Source organism: Taudactylus pleione, unplaced genomic scaffold (assembly GCF_031769625.1).
Source record: "Taudactylus pleione unplaced genomic scaffold, aTauple2 ptg000109l, whole genome shotgun sequence".
NCBI lineage: Eukaryota > Metazoa > Chordata > Amphibia > Anura > Myobatrachidae > Taudactylus > Taudactylus pleione.
In genome coordinates, this window is record NW_028284511.1 from 5117424 (window position 1) to 5135793 (window position 18370).

At 44.3% G+C, this 18370-nt stretch overlaps 1 protein-coding gene across 1 annotated transcript in view; it reads right to left on the reverse strand.

Moving 5' to 3' along the window:
• Positions 1-18370, reverse strand: part of MUC2 (mucin 2, oligomeric mucus/gel-forming) — a 139562-nt gene that overhangs the window by 105020 nt on the left and 16172 nt on the right. Inside the window, exons 3-10 of the mRNA XM_088471030.1 lie at positions 16381-16495; positions 15443-15533; positions 10926-11041; positions 9868-10084; positions 7926-8051; positions 2829-2946; positions 1326-1464; positions 5-115 (exon numbers count right to left, since the gene is read on the reverse strand). Coding sequence (XP_088327156.1) covers positions 5-115; positions 1326-1464; positions 2829-2946; positions 7926-8051; positions 9868-10084; positions 10926-11041; positions 15443-15533; positions 16381-16495 — 1033 coding nt within the window. The remainder of the gene's footprint in view (positions 1-4; positions 116-1325; positions 1465-2828; positions 2947-7925; positions 8052-9867; positions 10085-10925; positions 11042-15442; positions 15534-16380; positions 16496-18370) is intronic.

Below are 18370 nucleotides of genomic sequence, written 5' to 3' on the forward strand. Positions count from 1 at the left end.
TCACATTCTTCAGGTTGTCTGTAAGGAGTATAACAGATTTTAGGCAAGTCTCTCTCGCAGCAGAACTACAAGGTGCTAACTCCCCTAAGAGGATGTGCGATTCATTTCCGTTACCCTGCAATAGAAAGGACTGTAGTCATTAATAGCTCAACAGGGTTCATTCTTCTAAACAGAGGCACGTCCTTAAATTGCAGGAATTATATGTCCGTCAGGATGAAAAGTGTAGAATAGAATGAGAATCAGTTCAAGATTTATTTTAATACAATATTCAGTTGACAAAAACATAACCATTCGTTAATTAGCATTAATCTATATTTCATATGTATTATTTGCAATGATTTTTAGACCTTCTTAATGAATAGGACTTGTATTCTGAAGGATCCTTTCATTTACCTAGTGTGTGCTTTAGTATGTATTGCCCTTGAGGTGCACACCCTCATTTGTCTGCAGCATGCTTGATTGTATCATGTGTTTGCATAAAAGGAGACATACATGTTTGTACTGCTATAAAAGGTAGCCTTTGCGTGCTGGAAGCATATAGGCCCTGATTCAGAGCCGGACGCTCTGACCAGAGCGCTCGCTCTGAATCAGGGCCCACCTCCATTAATATGGAGCGTCCTCCTGGACGCTCGTATAGCTGTGGGTCACCACCCACAGCATATACGAGCGTGCAGGATGATGGTCGCGATGGTCTTGACCATCGCGACCATCGAAACTGCGAGCAAAAGCCTGCGGTTGAGTTTTTCAACCGCAAGGCCAGGAGTTATTTTGGCTCTATCAGAGCCAAAATCACTCCCACTGACATCACTAGTGATGTCAGTGGGGCCGGCTTCAGACAGTAGGCATTCCCTTGGGAACGCCTCCGTCGGGCAGGCACGCCCCCGGCACGCCCACCAAAGGGGGCGTGCTGTCAGTCAACATTGACAGCACGCCCCCTTTGATGAGACACTCCGAGCGAAGGAAAGTCCTTCGCTCGGCGCATATCGCGCATGCGCACGACGGAGCTCCCTCCGTCGTGCGCATGTGCAGTGCAGACCATCTGCCCACTTGCGAGCGGACAGCCGCTCGTGAGTGGGCCTGAATGAGGGCCATAGTGCAGAACATAGTGCTTGTCATTCATCTCAGAGCAACTTTGAATTTTACCAAGCTTTACTTCCTTTCAGCTTGCTAATTATACTTACTGTAGATAGCTATTTATCATGCTTCTACAGTATATTAGCTAAATATATTTAACTATCAGATATCAGTGATCAAGCAAGAAACATCTAGTTATGTACAGCGTATGGTTTATTAGTACACTATGAAATGATTAGACCGTGTCTTGCCTTAGATAGCACATAGTAACAGTTGCCATGGAAAGTATAGGTCTTTCCATCAAAAGTGGTGAAATGGGCCCCTCCTTCAATGGAACAAACTCCGGGGCAGGCACCGTCTGTGCAGTTCCATCTTCCCGACTCACAGAAGCTGAAATGAGAGCATTATTGAAGTGATAAATCATACATGAATAATACAAGTCTAGGGGGTCTATTTACTAAGCAGTGTTAGGAGACAGTGGGCCTGATTCAAAGCCGGACGCTCTGACAGAGCGCTCGCTCTGAATCAGGGCCGGCCCTCTGGTATTTTAGAGCGGCCTCCTGGCCACTCGCATAGCTGTGGGTGACCACCCACAGCTATAGCGAGCGGTCATGATGATGGTCACGATGGTCAAGACCATCGCGACCATCGGGCTTGCGAATAGACCCTTGTGGTAGGGTCTCATTGCCGCAAGCCCAGGAGTGCTTTCGGCTCTAACACAGCCGAAAGTACTCCCACTGACATCACTTATGATGTCAGTGGGGCAGGCCCCAGACGGTAGGCATTCCCATGGGAACACCTCCGTCTGGGCAGCCACGCCCCCGGCCCACCCACCAAAGGAGGCATGCTGTCACTCAACATCGACAGCACGCCCCCTTTGTTACAAGACACGGAGCGACGGTTTGCCCGTCGCTATCCGGGTTTTGCGCATGCGCATGACGGAGCCGGCACCGTCACGCGCATGCGCACTGGGCCACCATCGACCCGCTTGCGAGCGCATAGCGCTCGCGAGCGAGTCTGAATCAGGCCCAGAGTGAAAAGTGATAAGAAAGTGATAAGGTGCCAGCCAATCAGCTCCCAACTGTCATTTTTCAAACACAGCCTGTGAGATGACAGTTGGGAGCTGATTGGCTGGCGCCTTATCACTTTCTTATCACTTTTTACTCTGTCTCCTAACACTGCTTAGTAAATAGACCTCCAAAGCTTCTATAACTCAACAGGTACCACTGACTATTGGGAGAACTATCACACGGATTGCTGCAATTGGTAATAATCATATATTGCTGGCTCTTATGGACACATATTTGTTATGCTTTGTGCTCTGGCCACACAGTCTATTTATCAAGCAGTGAAAAGTGTGGAGAAGTAGACCAGTGAAGATGTTGCCCATAGCAACCGATCAGCTTTGAAGTAGAATTTATCAAGTACAGTCTATAAAATAATAGGTAGTAGCTGATTGGTTGTTATGGGCAACTTCTCCACTGGTTCACTTCTCCCCGCTTTTCACTGCTTGATAAATAGACCCCATGGTATCTTTTATGCATTTAGAACTCATTATGGATGTCTTTTAATCGGCGTTGTTAAACTAAATATTGACAATGACTGAAGGTCTGTGATAGCAGAGATGGAAATCAATTGTTTGTTTTGCTGATCATTGTGATGGAACTATGGAACCTATAATACACTGAAAAAGGAAAATGATAACGTTAATGGAATGTAGGTAGATTGATGACACATGCATTGTTCTTTCTTACCAATAATCACAGTCATTCTGCATTGTTTCTCCTGGTTTATACAGTTTTCCTCGATGTGTGCACTGGCAGTCACTAACTGCCACACAGCCCCTGTCACTGTAATCATCTTGCACAGTGCCTGAAAAAAGATAGGTGTAAAAATGTATCTATATTTATATCAGCCTGATCCTGCTAGATATATCATCAAAGCATACCCTTCCATCAAATCATACCCTTCCATCAAAGCATAAGCATAGCCTTCCATCAAAGCATAAGCATAGCCTTCCATCAAAGCATAAGCATAGCCTTCCATCAAAGCATACCCTTCCATCAAAGCATACCCTTCCATCACATAACTGTGTCACCAGGCCGCTTTCCCTCCTGCCTCAGCCATCTCTACCTCACCTACTTCCTCCACTCAGGTCCCCATCTACACACTCATGTCATCTGTCTGCCCTCTCCCCTAGATTGTAAGCTCCTAGGAGCAGGGTCCTCCTCCCTACTGTCTCACAGCCCTCTTCTCTAGCACTTCAATGACAGCCTTCACCTTCCCAGCTGTTTTGTGTACTGAGAATTGTGTTGCTAATTGTTACTTGTGCTGTGTTTATATTTTGGTTACTGTATTGTCATGTAATGTTCTGTGTACCCTGTACTGTATGTACGGCACTGCTGACCACTTGTGGTGCCCTATATATAAAATGTAATAATAATATATGCTGCTCACTTCAATACAATTCTGCCATCTCCTGCCAGTATACAGCGTATAGGAACATCTACAAGCTGGTAGGAGAGTGCCCTCCCCCTCCTACTTATACAGTACCCAGGGAGGTGGGGAGGGCCACATAGTGGGTGAGATGTATCAAACCTTGGAGAAAGATAAAGTGGAGCCAGATAAAGTACCAACCAATCAGGTTCTAACTGCCACTTTACAGACTGTGGGCGTTATTGAATTAGTTTTGCATCCCCGATAAAGTTCAGCCGGACTTTTCGTCTACATCGCGTCTTTTGGACGTGGATCATGCACGTCCCTGCTATTTGCCATATTAAATTCCAAAAGACGCGAAAACGGCAACCCGCGAAGTCAGAACAGGCGGAAAGTGGTGTCAGAATCGGAGAAATCAGCCTGATCCCCCAAAAAAGGGGATCAATGTAGTAGTGCCCAAATAGCCCTAATAAAACTGTTTGGGGTACTTAAATTGGTTCAATAGCCTCTAATTAGCGTCTTTGCACAAGTGGTGAAGAATGGCATAATAACGAAAAAGAAAAAGCAATCACCGCCACCTGAGATAAATCTAGTAATTGACCACTGACTAGCCTGCTGCTCTCTATAGCAGAGGATTTACTCTACCCTCTTTTATGAGTTAAATAAAAAAAATACAAAATTGAGAGTGCTGGCAGACAGTTTTATATATAAAGAAAAATATATATTATTTTATCTAGTTTCTTTTTTAAACCAGCTTACACCTCTTTTCCACCTAAATTCCGGGTCTGACCAGGAGTTGGAACAGAGTTCCTATCCGGATCAGACCCGGAATTTTGCCGGCGCCGACTCGGGATATTCCCGAGTCAGCGCTGCTCACACCGCAGTCGGGTCTGCATAGACCCAGCTTTTGCGGAGTGAAAGTGGTCGCTTGGAGATGACGTCATCTCCAAGCGCCACTGAAGCCAGACCAATCGGCCGGCTAGCAGCGCACTCCAGGTCATCGTGACCCGGAGTGCGCTGTTCTCATAGCAGGGATTCACGGGCTACGCCCGTGTTAAACCCTGCTAGTAACCTGGGTTGAATTGCCGGGTCACTCGACCCGGCGATCCAACACTCTCCCCTTTTACACCAGGGAGCTGCCCGGGTTAACCCTTCAAAAACCCGGGTTTTAGCTCCGGTGTAAAAGGGGTATTAATGACATACACACATTCCTTCACATTCAAAACGTCGCAATATACAAAAACACTTTTCCAATAAGAATACTTATTAAACGTACACATGTAATTCACTGATTAACTAATTACAACATACACCTCCAATGTTACTACTAAAAAAATTTATTTTCCACTATCTGTTATACCCCTTATACACCGGAGCTAAAACCTGGGTTTTTGAAGGGTTAACCCGGGCAGCTCCCTGGTGTAAAAGGGGAGAGAGTTGGATCGCCGGGTCGAGTGACCCGGCAATCCAACCCAGGTAACTAGCAGGGTTTAACAAGGGCGTAGCCCGTGAAACCCTGCTGTGAGAACAGAGCACTCGGGTCACGATGACCTGGAGTGCGCTGCTAGCCGGCCGATTGGTCCGGCTTCAGTGGCGCTTGGAGATGACGTCATCTCCAAGCGACCACTTTCACTCCGCAAAAGCCGGGTCTATGCAGACCCGACTGCGGTGTGAGCGGCGCTGACTCGGGAATATCTCGAGTAGGCGCCGGCAAAATTCCGGGCCTGATCCGGATAGGAACTTTGGGCCTGATTCAGAGCCGCTCGTAAGCGGCCGCTCGTTCGCTCTGAGTGATGTTTGCCCAACTGCGCATCCGTACGGATCGTTATACGCATGCGCGAACCAGTCAGTGCGGTCGAAATTTATGTGCTCGCAAAACAGCGAATGCCTGATAATTTGAGTGACAGGAGGAGGCGTATGTGGGTGGTAATGGGGGAAGGTGTTTGAAAACGGGGAGTGGAGATCAGAACGCAGGCGTGCTTATAGGTCAAAACGGGCTTTTTAAGGGTGTGCATAATTAATACAGCAGCGTCATTGACCACGTCACTGGGTTATTTTATAGTCAGAACTGCTCGCAAAATTGTGGTAGCAAAAACCAACCACAAGAATAGCGAGCAGTTCATACCCTGGTCGATGTACTCAATTAATCTAATAAATAGCGGACATGACATAGGATGCGAGCGACCAGGGGGCGTATTTTTTAAAAAAACAACCGCAAGTTTTGTTCGCTCGTTCAGACCTAGAGCCGTGAACAGACCGCAAAGAGCGAACGGTTGATTTGAATAGCCACCCCTATTTTCTGGACGAGCGAGCACTAATTGCGTCCGGCTCTGAATCAGGCCCTTTGTTCCAACTCCGGGTCAGACCCGGAATTTAGGTGGAAAAGGGGTATTATAGTAACCAGTTGCATTTAAAGCACAGATAAAAAGATCACAGGTCTATAAACAACAGCAGATCTCATTTAGGATAAACAGAAACAGTTGTAGCTTTTTCACTTTTTAGCCTATAATGTGTATCCACTTGAGGCTTTTATTATCCTCCCTTGATATTATCCTTTTCTGGAATATTGTATATGAGTTTTTAGTTCCAGCTAACACCATATGTTTCCTTATATACTGCAATTTTGTATAGATTTATGAAAAAGAATGTCCGTTCTGCAGTATCACTAAGTACACAGCAAACAGTTCTGTTTATGGCTTTGTATACAGACACAGTGACAATTGGGTATTTTTAATGTGCAAGATTTTGCTTTAGATACAAATAATGTCCAGTTATGATTATAGCTGACTACACAAGCACAGTGGCAATAAAATCTTTTTTGCGAGATGTGAATATATACTTTGTAAAAAATAGATTGCATCCACAGATATACTGTATCAGCGATATATGTATTGGCATGTATAAAACTGAATGCTTGGCATCCACCAGTGTGTGTATGTCATTAAGCTGGTTTAATAAGGAAACTAGATAAAATAAAATATGTATTTCTTTATATATAAAACTGTCTGCCAGCGCTCTCAATATTGTATTTTTTTTATTTAAAAAATGGCATAAAGCAGTATTTTTTAGAGAAAATAAGTAGTCCTGGCAAATTTGGGGTACCTGAAAATGGGTACTAGCATATTTTAATGTCTCTAAAGTGTAGTTTTAATAAAAGTGAAATTCCTCAATCATAAAAGCACCTGCAATCCCCAAAACACTTGGCCCCTTCTTAGAGCACCCCCAGAACCATATTTTGATAGTTTTTTAAGCTGTCCCCCCACTTTGTGCTTTTTCACACCCAAAATGAAAGTACTTTTTAGGGGTGTTAAGTTTTTTCTGGAATTTTTAGACTCAGTTGTCCTTTGGGGGGCTGTTCCAAGGGTACTGAGTGGTTTCCCCACCTTTGCACCCCAAAATAAAAAATGTGCACTTCTTTTCTCCTGCTATTCAGAGTCAAATCTTTTTCGCCTATCACATTGCATTGACTTTCTGCGTACGCGAAAAGTGGGTGGAATTGTGGAAGTTTTTCGCGGATCTCGGCTTTTCGCATCTAATTGAATACGGCCCTGTGTTTGAAAAATGTCAGTTCAAAGCTGATTGGTTGGTGCTTTATCTCTCTCCAAGTTTTGATACACCTCCCCAATGTGAAATACTCAAACCCTTTATCTGAGCACTACTTTTCCAGATCTCTGAGTTCCTCATTCCTCTGATGCACACTGAGATTGTTTCCTCATTCTCTGACATGATGTAACCTAATTAGCAGAGCAATTCCTCACATCTATTGATTTCTTATTTTCTGTTCACTTAGGGCCTGATTGACGCACAGGAGAGAACGCACATACTTGGCCGATGTTTTCGCACTGCGCATGCATCACAATGCACGTGCGCAAACTAGGCAGTATGATCGGGTTAGGGTATGCAGACTACACGCAGTGTGTACGCAGACCCTTCCAAAATTGATTGACAGGAAGTGCTGTTTGTGGGTGGTGACGGGGGGTGGTCAGGCGTACGCAGGCGTGCCTGTGCGTTGGGGCGCCGTTATAGGGGCATGCATAATTAAGGCAGTGCCATACGCAGCCATACCGTAAGCTCTACACAGGAAGTGGCCAAAATCCTGTGGCAGCTCAGGTCAGCCACTAATATGCTAATGGGTCCGATGGTTCTCGATGTTACCGATGTTTACGCTATCTTGCATACCGATCAGGCTTTGAGTAAAGGGAGATGGGCGGCTTAATAAGCCACTGGGCATCTGCATCTTGTGCTGCAGTCTCTGTGCATATGCATTGATTATAGTTATTGATTATTCTCGCAGCGGACGGGTGCATGCATTGTCTCCTCTGCGTTCCTTGCTGAATCAGGCCCTTAGAGCAATTGGAATGTTTTTAAAAAATGTGACTGTAAATTATAAGGTTTAACATTTGTACACAACTTACCTGCAGGACAGAAGCATCCATCCATGTAATGTTCCTCACACAGACTGTGTATCTCTAGATGGGAGCATGAATTCTTACAGGGGGAGCCGCTCTCTTGATAAATCATACTGGCTGGACATTGCTTGGCTGGAAAATACATTTGAAAACTGTTGTTGTAATTTGCACTTTGAAATAAAAATAATATTAACCGATATTTGTATATAAATCTAATTTATAATTTTTTTTGTTTTTGAATATTATTTTATGAAAAAGTAAATTCAGTCTCTGACTTAATTTTTTTAGAGAAACAACTGTGGTCAGAGCACCTTTTCTTATTCACATCAGCTCCTGCTTGTCCAGGATTGCCAGACTTTGGAAAAGAGGGGGTTTGAACAAACAGACCATGGGAATGTATGCAGCAAAACAGAGTATTTCAGGATATGAGTGTGTTGTCTTGTGGGTGGCAATGACCAGTCTTCTTGTGTGCCAATGTTAGTGAGGAGAGAGTGAATTGTGATAGTGGCGATGGCATGTAATGAGGAAGACGTAAAGGCAAACATTACAGTTACATGATGTAGAGAGCAGGGTCTCCACGCAGCACAGAGTAGCATGTGAGTAATATCTCTGAACAACACAGTGATGTGAGACTCCCATGAAATTGATTGCGCTGTCAAACAAACTTGTGTATGAAACAAAGTTCATGAATTAAACTTCCCCAAAATCCATATAATATATGATTGTTTTAGTTATGGAGATATAAATTGGTTTATAATGATGCCTACAGTCCCCCAAACTCTAAGCTGTCTTCTCACCTCTCCTCATTAGGACAGTCCATGATGTCACCTGTATGTGCTTGAGTAACAAGTTTAATGATATTAGAGTTTTGCTTCTCTAGGCTCATCAAGAGCAAACCTCCTATATAAAATCATTGGTGCAGGTATGACTGTCATAAGTGGAAATGTAAGCTTGGGGTGAGCTACTTGCAATGAAATTGCATCTATGTCATGTTCTTACAATTCATCGTCACTTATTAATACATTTTGGTCTCACTGATTAGTTTAGGTTTTAACTAACGCATTGGGGCTGATTCTGAGTCCCACGCTGCTGGTGCAACCGTATTTGCATAATTTACCGTAGTCGCAGCTGCCACTTTATGTTAATGCTAATAACAGCCCTTTCCCTGATGTACAGCCGTGTGTCTAAATGCGGGAGGGGTGGGACGCCCACTTTGTGCATCTGCAGTCAAAACTACCAGAAGCACCATCATGACTTACACCAGCCCTATACTAGATGCAGAAGCTCTGTCAGAGTATAGCCTCCAATGTATGCAACTAAGCTTCTGAGTTTGCAAACACTCCTACCCATGACCCTTCAATAACAGGCCCATCAGACGAAATATCTTTGAATGTCTGTTTAGACACTTTCCAATCATCACCCAGGAGTGCCCAATAATGTACATTCTGTAGCCAGTGCAACTCAATCAATCCTGTGGCTCTGTGCGCAGACACTGTGAGACGCATGCATTGTGCGACTCTTTAGAGATTTAGGGGCATATGTATCAAAGCTTGATGAGAGATAAAATTGTGAAATATATATCACCAACCAATCAGCTCCAAGCTATCATTTCTTAAACACAGCCTGCAAAATGTAAGTTAGAAGCTGATTGGTTGGTGATATATATCTCATAATTTTATCTCACATCAAGCTTTGATACATATGCCCCCAAGATGCATGCTCATTTGCAAAAACTACTAATATACAGGACATTGGCATTGCATGTCATTCAGGATCTTCCCCATAAACTCACAATTGTTTCAATAGGTGATCAAGAAGAAAACAAAAATCGATTGTGAGCCTATGACTTAAACACCACCCAGGTCACCGGTAGTTATACTTTGTAACTGACTGATACTACACATATCATTTGTCATTGGCATATAGTATAGAGCAAAAAAATACTTACAACAGAAGTTGTCCCTTCTCCAGTTGCCTGGGCGTCCACCTGCATGAGAGCACTGTCTGGAATACTCGGAGATAGTGCTGCACAGGCAGAAGGTGTCTTGGGACTGATCACAAGAACACATGTCTAGCATACAGGCCTGGATGTAGGATTCCACATTGAGGAGACTTTGACAGTCTGAAAACGCAGAGTGTCCCAAGTGTTCTTCACAGACAGCGCGCTGAGGAAGAAATTATGCTTTATATCAGTGAGGAGTGAAAATATTTGAATAAATCCGTAAAATTCTCTTGTAGTCATAAAATCACTGTGGAGAAGTTCTATTCCTTACATAACCACTTTTTTAAAAAACTAGACACATCAGTCATTTTTTCTGGAAAAAATCATTAATACACTAATGGCCATGGTAATTGTATGCCAGTTATTGATTAAAAGACAAAAAAGAGATATTACAATGCTTAATCTTTTCTGAGATAAACTCTTCTATTACTATTTTGCTATGTGTAATATATTAGAACTAAAAGTAAAGACTGTAAATAGTTTCTATTTTCCTATTATCCAACTTGATAAATTGATCTAAAATCACTATGATCAAAACTGTGCAAATCTGGAAAACAAGTACTCAAAGTCACTAAAATAGCAGCAGCGATGCTATTACAACCACTAACAAAAATACAGATAGTAATAGATTGCATGACGCACTCATCGCAAGCATAGCGGCATTTACTAATGCTGTATGCTTGAGGAAAATCACAAAGGATGGCTCTCCCGGTAAGAACTGTCCTTGGCAATAGAAGGACTTCTGGGTTTAGGACTCAGGAGTCCTTCTGCACATGCATCAAGTGCCGCACATGCCGCAGAGGGTCCCTCTTAGGGGGAAATGCGAATAGAAGCCCATAGGCTTCTATTGGTTAGATGGCGTTGCCCGCCGCATCCAATTTCCGGAATGTATCGCATTCGGAGCTTGGTGCAATGGCATTTTCTGAGGTTTCACAACAAAATGACATGATGGCAAATGAAATTGGTCCAGTGAATACTTGATCATGCCTGGAGATGTTACTTACGTATTGGGAACAGCGGGTTGTGTCAGCCTTCTGTGTCTCATCTGAGTCTGTGCACTCATCATTTGGGTCATGGATATTCTGAAGATTTCCAAATTGCACAGGGTTGAGAGTGATATCTGTGGATCAAAGACACAATGTAATATATATACACATAAAACATATTGTATCTATAAGGTGCCCATACACTGGCAGATTATATTTCTGCCAGTTTATGGGCAAGAACCATGTGTCCAATTTAGCTACAGATGTGGCCTTATATATTGTTGCTGCAATCATGCCAAACAGCCCCACTCGGCACGTCAGGTCCCGCTGCTTACACCTAGCCTCATATTTGCATCATGTTTTCCTGAAAACGCATCTTAGTTGCATTACACTAGGAGACTACACTGATTAATTTGATATGCGACACTTGTACTGTATATCTGTATGTGAGTCTGAATCTATATATGAAGTGCTACAATGCAGCGACCGCCAAGGTCCATTGTGCTTCATTTACAGACTCAGCCACACACAGATATACAAGTGTCATATATCAAATGAATCAATGCAGACTGAGGGTCCGATTCAGCGTCAAACGGAATTGCAAAGCTGCTCGCAAGCAGCTTTGCCATTCTGTCTGTTCTGATATGGTAATACAGCATGAGGCATCACGCTGCCTGCTGCTTTACGTATCTGAGCTGCTTTGTCCAACACAGCATCAGATACTCTGCGGGACATCGAACGACTAAGGTGACCCATGGGGTCACACAGCTGGCTGCTGCAGTAGAGATGAAGAAGCGAGGAGATCTCCGGCAGCTTGCGGAGATCCTGGCTTCTTCCCTCCCCCCCAGCGGCGGTGACACGCCTCCGTTTCAATCACTGACAGTCTGCTGCCCATCTGCCAGTGGGGTCATGCATCTGTGCAGATTCCCAAACATCGGGAATCTGCATTCAGCAGTGCACTAGTGTGCACTGCTGAATCAGGCCCTAAGAAGCATTTTTGGGCAAAAAAGACGTTCAGCGCAAACAGAGTCGCACGGAACCTGGTGGCTCACTCATGCCAGGTGTCTCACGCTGCATGGTGTATTCAGTCTAGGTCTATGAGGACACGTCTGTACAAACATGAGTGATCATAATGGATGGATCCGACCACTCAGGGCAGTGGCGGGCTGGGCTGGGGGGCAGGGTGCCCCCGGGCCCCAGCGCCATGCGGGCCGCTGGCCGTGGGTAGTCTGTGTCTCTGTGACACAGCTGCCTGCACCAAGCGTGTAGCACTGACTGGACGGCGTTTGGTCAGCGCTACACAGTACCTGACAAACACACAGCCGCCGGTGCCGGCAGCTGTGTGTTTGTTTTGATCAGCAGCCAATGAGAGTCTGTCAGACTCTCACTGACTGCTGCTGCGCCCACTGCAGGAGCTGCTGCTGCAGTGGGTAATGGGAGAGACGGCATGCCGCCATGACGTCTCTCCCATAATGCAGAGCGGCCCAGCCCAGGAGGACGAACGGAGGATCGGATGGCGGCGGCGGGAGCGGGGATTCAGGTAAGTGGTTTTTTTTTATTATGTGTAGCACTACAAGGGGGAGAGCACTACTGGGGGCACTAAAATGGGGAGAGCACTACTGGGGGCACTAAAATGGAGAGAGCACTACTGGGGGCACTAAAAGGGGGAGAGCCCTACTGGGGGCACTGCAAGGGGGAGAGCACTACTGGGGGCACTAAAAGGGGAAGAGCACTACTGGGGGAACTACAAGGGGGAGAGCACTACTGGGGGAACTACAAGGGGAGATCACTACTGGGGGCACTACAAAGGGGAGAGCACTACTGGGGTCACTACAAGGTGGATTACTACTGGGGACACTACAAGGGGGGATTACTACTGGGGGCACTACAAGGGGGATTACTACTGGGGGCACTACAAGGGGGGGACTACTACTGGTGGGCACTACAAGGTGGGGACTACTACTGGGGGAACTACAAGGGGGAGAGCACTACTGGGGGCACAAAAAGGGTGGGACTACTACTGGGGGCACTACACGGGGGGACTACTACTGGGGGCACAACAAGGGGGGACTACTACTGGGGGCACTACAAGGGGGGACTACTACTGAGGGCACTACAAGGCGGGGACTACTACTGGGGACACTACAAGGGGAGGACTACTACTGGTGGAACTACTAGGGGGAGACTACTACTGGGGCACTACAAGGGGGAGAGCACTACTGGGGGCACTACAAGGGGGGATTACTACTGGGGGCACTACAAGGGGGGACTACTACTGGGGGCACTACAAGGGGGAGAGCACTACTGGAGGCACTGCAAGGGGGGATTACTACTGGGGGCACTAAAAGGGGGGACTACTACTGGGGCACTACAAGGGGGAGAGCACTACTGGAGGCACTGCAAAGGGGGGCTACTACTGGGGGCACTACAAGGGGGGATACTCCTGGGGGCACTACAAGGGGCGGGACTACTACTGGGGGCACTACAAGGGGGAGACCACTACTGGGAGCACTATAAGGGGAGGACTACTACTGGGGGCACTACAAGGGGGAACACTACTAGGGGCACAACAAGGGGGGGCTACTACTGGGGGATCTACAAGGGGACACTACAAGGGGGGGACTACTACTGGGGGCACTACAAGGGGGATACTACTGGGGGCACTACAAGGGGCGGGACTACTACTGGGGGCACTACAAGGAGGAGACCACTACTGGGAGCACTACAAGGGGGGGACTACTACTGGGGGCACTAAAAGGGGGGACTACTACTGGGGCACTACAAGGGGGAGAGCACTACTGGAGGCACTGCAAAGGGGGGCTACTACTGGGGGCACTACAAGGGGGGATACTCCTGGGGGCACTACAAGGGGCGGGACTACTACTGGGGGCACTACAAGGGGGAGACCACTACTGGGAGCACTATAAGGGGAGGACTACTACTGGGGGCACTACAAGGGGGAACACTACTAGGGGCACAACAAGGGGGGGCTACTACTGGGGGATCTACAAGGGGACACTACAAGGGGGGGACTACTACTGGGGGCACTACAAGGGGGATACTACTGGGGGCACTACAAGGGGCGGGACTACTACTGGGGGCACTACAAGGAGGAGACCACTACTGGGAGCACTACAAGGGGGGGACTACTACTGGGGGCACTGCATAGGGGGTACCACTACTGGGGGCACTATATAAGGGGCTTACTACTGGAGGCACAAGGGGCACTGCACAGAGGAGACCACTACTGGGGGCACTATATAATAGGCTTACTACTGGGGGCACAAGGGGCACTGCACACGGCAGGCCTCCTCCCTGGAACACTGGAGGGTGGGCGCCGTAGCACGCACGTGCTCCGGGCACCCTGGCTACACTCTACTCCTCTGCCAGGGCCACCTGCATGCATTTGCCCCCCAGGCAAAAATGTTGAAAGCCAGCCCCTAACTCAGCGACCGGGTGCAGGCCAAGTGCCTGAATTTCTTTGTGCCCTTTGAGCTGAAAGCTGTACACAATGTGAGATCATGGCTACCCTCTGACCTTTTCCACCAGTACTTATCAAAGTCGTATTGATCCTGTTGATTGGGATTATAAACCATTCAGGACTCATAGATGCAACAAATCATGGAAAATGTAATCTAAAATAGCAATCCAAATAGCTACTGTATGTATTTATTGGCAATGTTATAAATAATGACTCTGCTATCACATACTTTTACCCCAGTTATCTTGGTCAACACGGTGCAAATATTGGAAGCTTACTAAGGGCAATTTTACTGTTTATATATCAGTATACTGTATTTAACAACAAGGGGGAGATTTATCAAAGCTTGGAGAGAGATAAAGTGGAGAGAGATAAGGTACCCACCAATCAGCTCCTACCTGTCATTTTTCAAACATAGGGCCTCTTTTATCAACGAGTTTATCATTCACAACGAATGATAAAACTTGTTGCATATGATAAATGCATTTTTCAAACAGATGACCGTTGGGAGCTGATTGGGTGGAGCACCATTTATCATAGACAACTAGTTTTATCATTCATTGTGAATGATAAAACTCATGGATAATTGAGGCCCATAGCCTGTAACATGACAGTTAGAAGCTGATTGGTTGGAACTTTATCTCTCTCCAAGCTTTGATAAATCTAAAGTCTGTCACCTCTTTGTAAAAAAAAAAAAAAACTCAGCTTGTAAACTGTATGCTATACGGCAACAATAAGGCATAACAATAAGGCAGCTATCCACTTGGCTAACAAATACTTCAAATACCAGGAGATTTACACATTCATTGTGATATACTATTATTGATATACAGAATTATGTATATCAATGTAAATTGTATAAATGTTACTATAACAAAACATGATATCCAGTTGCTTATATATACAGCCATGCCCCAGGTGTATTTACATTGCACAATCCATTACCAGATCTGACAGCTATGTTATCTGATGTTTTCTTGTCATTGAAATAATAATAGTGAACTATATTTGAAAAAAAGTTATTGCAGTGAACCAGTTTGTCCAGATCACTTACCCCCAGAGAGAAATTCATTATAGATGGGAACGCCATTATAATCCCCACACAGACCACAGGTGTGGTTGTTAAACTTTGGGTCAAGCTCCAGCTGAGTAGAGGAAAATATTTGATAATATAAATAGTTCACTTTCAATAGAAAGGACCGTACAGTTCTATTTACTGTGCCATGAAATTAGACATTTTAAAGTATGTTAGTATGGTAGTACAGGTTGAGTCTCCCATATCCAAAATGCTTGGGACCAAGGGTATTTTGGATATTGGAATATTCCATATTTTGGAATATTTGTATACCATATTGAAATCTAAACACAGAATGCATTTATGTGTTATATACACCTTATACACACAGCCTGAAAGTAATTTTATACAATATTTTCAATAATTTTGTGGTTCAAACAAAGTTTGTGTACATATACACATTATACACAAAGCCTATAGGTCATTTTATACTTTATTTTTAATAATTGTGTGCCTTAAACAAAGTTTGTGTACATATACACATTATACACAAAGCCTATAGGTCATTTTATACTTTATTTTTAATAATTGTGTGCCTTAAACAAAGTTTGTGTACTTTGAACCATCAAAAAGCAAAGGTTTCGCTATCTCAGTCATGCTGAAAACATTCCGTATTTTGGAATATTCCGTATTTTGGAACACTTGTATATGGGAGACTCAACCTGTAACATGAAATGGAATCTGTATGTCAGAAGTGACTTGTTAGATAACTGATAACAGGAAAGGAAAATGATTGATGGAGAGAGTGTGTTGGCCCCATGGACAGGATAGGGCCACCTGGCTGAGCAAGTTCTATTTGAACCTTTGCCAATCAGTTTAGTTAGTGGGCTCAGGCTGCCAAGTGTCAGTCATGCCTTGTCTATTACAGTAAATGGGAAGGATATCTGACAATTTGCTTTATTTGTTGTGTTACTCACCATGAGTGCGTCTTCCTTATTCCACATGAGGGTCAAGCCTGCCTTTGCGTACACCTTGAAGTAGGCATCATTTTTGTGAATGAGGATCCCAAAGCTGTAGTAGGGTGTCATGGCACTGCAAAACAATTGATAAAAAAAGAAATAATTAAGATGTCCAACAAATTTGTGAAAGTTTAATTTCAAAGCGACGCGGGCAGCAAATTAAATTTTATACATAACTATCAAATGTATGAAACAGTAACTGTTCCACAAGGGAAAGAGGTGCTAGATAGACAGATGTTACTGTATGTCAAATGGAAAATGTTAAATTCATTGAGAAGTACAGTACTTGTATCAGACTGGCAAATACAGGATTAAAATTGGCCTGTCCATTTCTTAACTTAAATTTCATATCACTTTTAATTGTGTAGCATAAATATATCATATACATAAGTACAGCATGTACGGTCAGTATCCTAGCTACAGTACAGTACCTTCACCAAGCATCACTGTATAATACATTTAAGATTGCAATCAAAGGACTTTGCCTGGCACATTAGTTATCATAAGTGATGCTAGAGCTTTTTTATTGTTTTAGTATTTCTGACAGTATTACTTTACTGATTAATTCCAGTCAAGAAATACTGTCAACCTCTATCCTGCTGTCACCCTATCCCAGTGAAGACTACTGTTTATCTTGAGCTATTTAGTCCAGGACAGTACATCCCTGCAGCCTTTACGTGTATGAGAAACTAACTCCTTTATACAGTATCAATGGTTCAAGCTTAAGCTGGGTACACACTATGTGATCCCTCGCACGATATATATCGCTCCGAAGCGGATGGCAATGATACATCTTGTGGATCGCACAGTCTGCATGGTCGATCGCGCGTGCCCAGGACAAATATCGGGACGCAGTGCGCAACATCTGGTACAACCCTCACAATGAATAATCATGCACTTGGAGTGGTTTCAATAGCATCATTTGGCCAATAAAGAAATTCAGGTGAATTTCTCTAAGACACTCATTAATGGCTTAAATGATGTGGGACAGGTATGTGGGGGAATTGATGGGAGAGGGGTATTAGAACTTGCAGATGCGAGGAACTGTAAAAAGTGTTTGTTTTAACATTTTACAAACTTGAATAAAATGTATATAATTTGCTGAAAAACATGTGCTTGCTATCATTTTTCCACCATTAATAAAAAGTGCAAAAAGTACACATTTGACACCTTTTAAAAACCTTCAATACTTTCCTCATGCCCAGTAACAGCCTTCTATATGGTTGTGTTATCTCAGTTGTCACTTTTTGGGGCTTCCATGATGGTTTCCCCACTTTTTTGTGCACTTCTTCCAGGTCGTGGTTTGTAGAAAAAGTGCGCTCCCTCACCGCGACCACCGCAAATTGACAATAATTGGACCTTGCATGCCTCGGGTGTGCGCATTCGTGCGATGTATGCGAGTTTCAAGAAACAAACACACTTCTGCAATCTCGCACCTAATAGAATTGACCCCCTAGGATTATACAGTGTAAAGTGAGCAGCTTCCTAAGGTGATATTTACCAATGCTTTATGGGTGAAATAGATTATTTGATAAATGTGAATGCCCATGTGTTTATGCATTAAATCCTTGCAATCTAATGAGGCTGAATTACTTTTGTTTTTGCTTTCTAACAATTGTAGCTATTTGTCTTATTCCTTTTTATTTCACTTTTAGCAAGGTAGAATTAGCCAGACTGGGGAGACTTAATGGATCGCCCACTGTGTTTAGGTAATGACACAACTATCCATTGTGTATTTCTGCTTCTTCATAATGAAAAAGTTAAATTATTTCCATATACTTAATAATTAAGGCTGCTATAAATGTTTATGGACTCTTGCTACACTGTTATCTGTTGGGTTCCACCTCAGACTGCGCACCATATGTTCTAAGACACATATAAGATTTGGCATAACCATTAGGAAATTCCACTATAATTGCTTTATCCAATGCACCGCACCTAAGGAAAC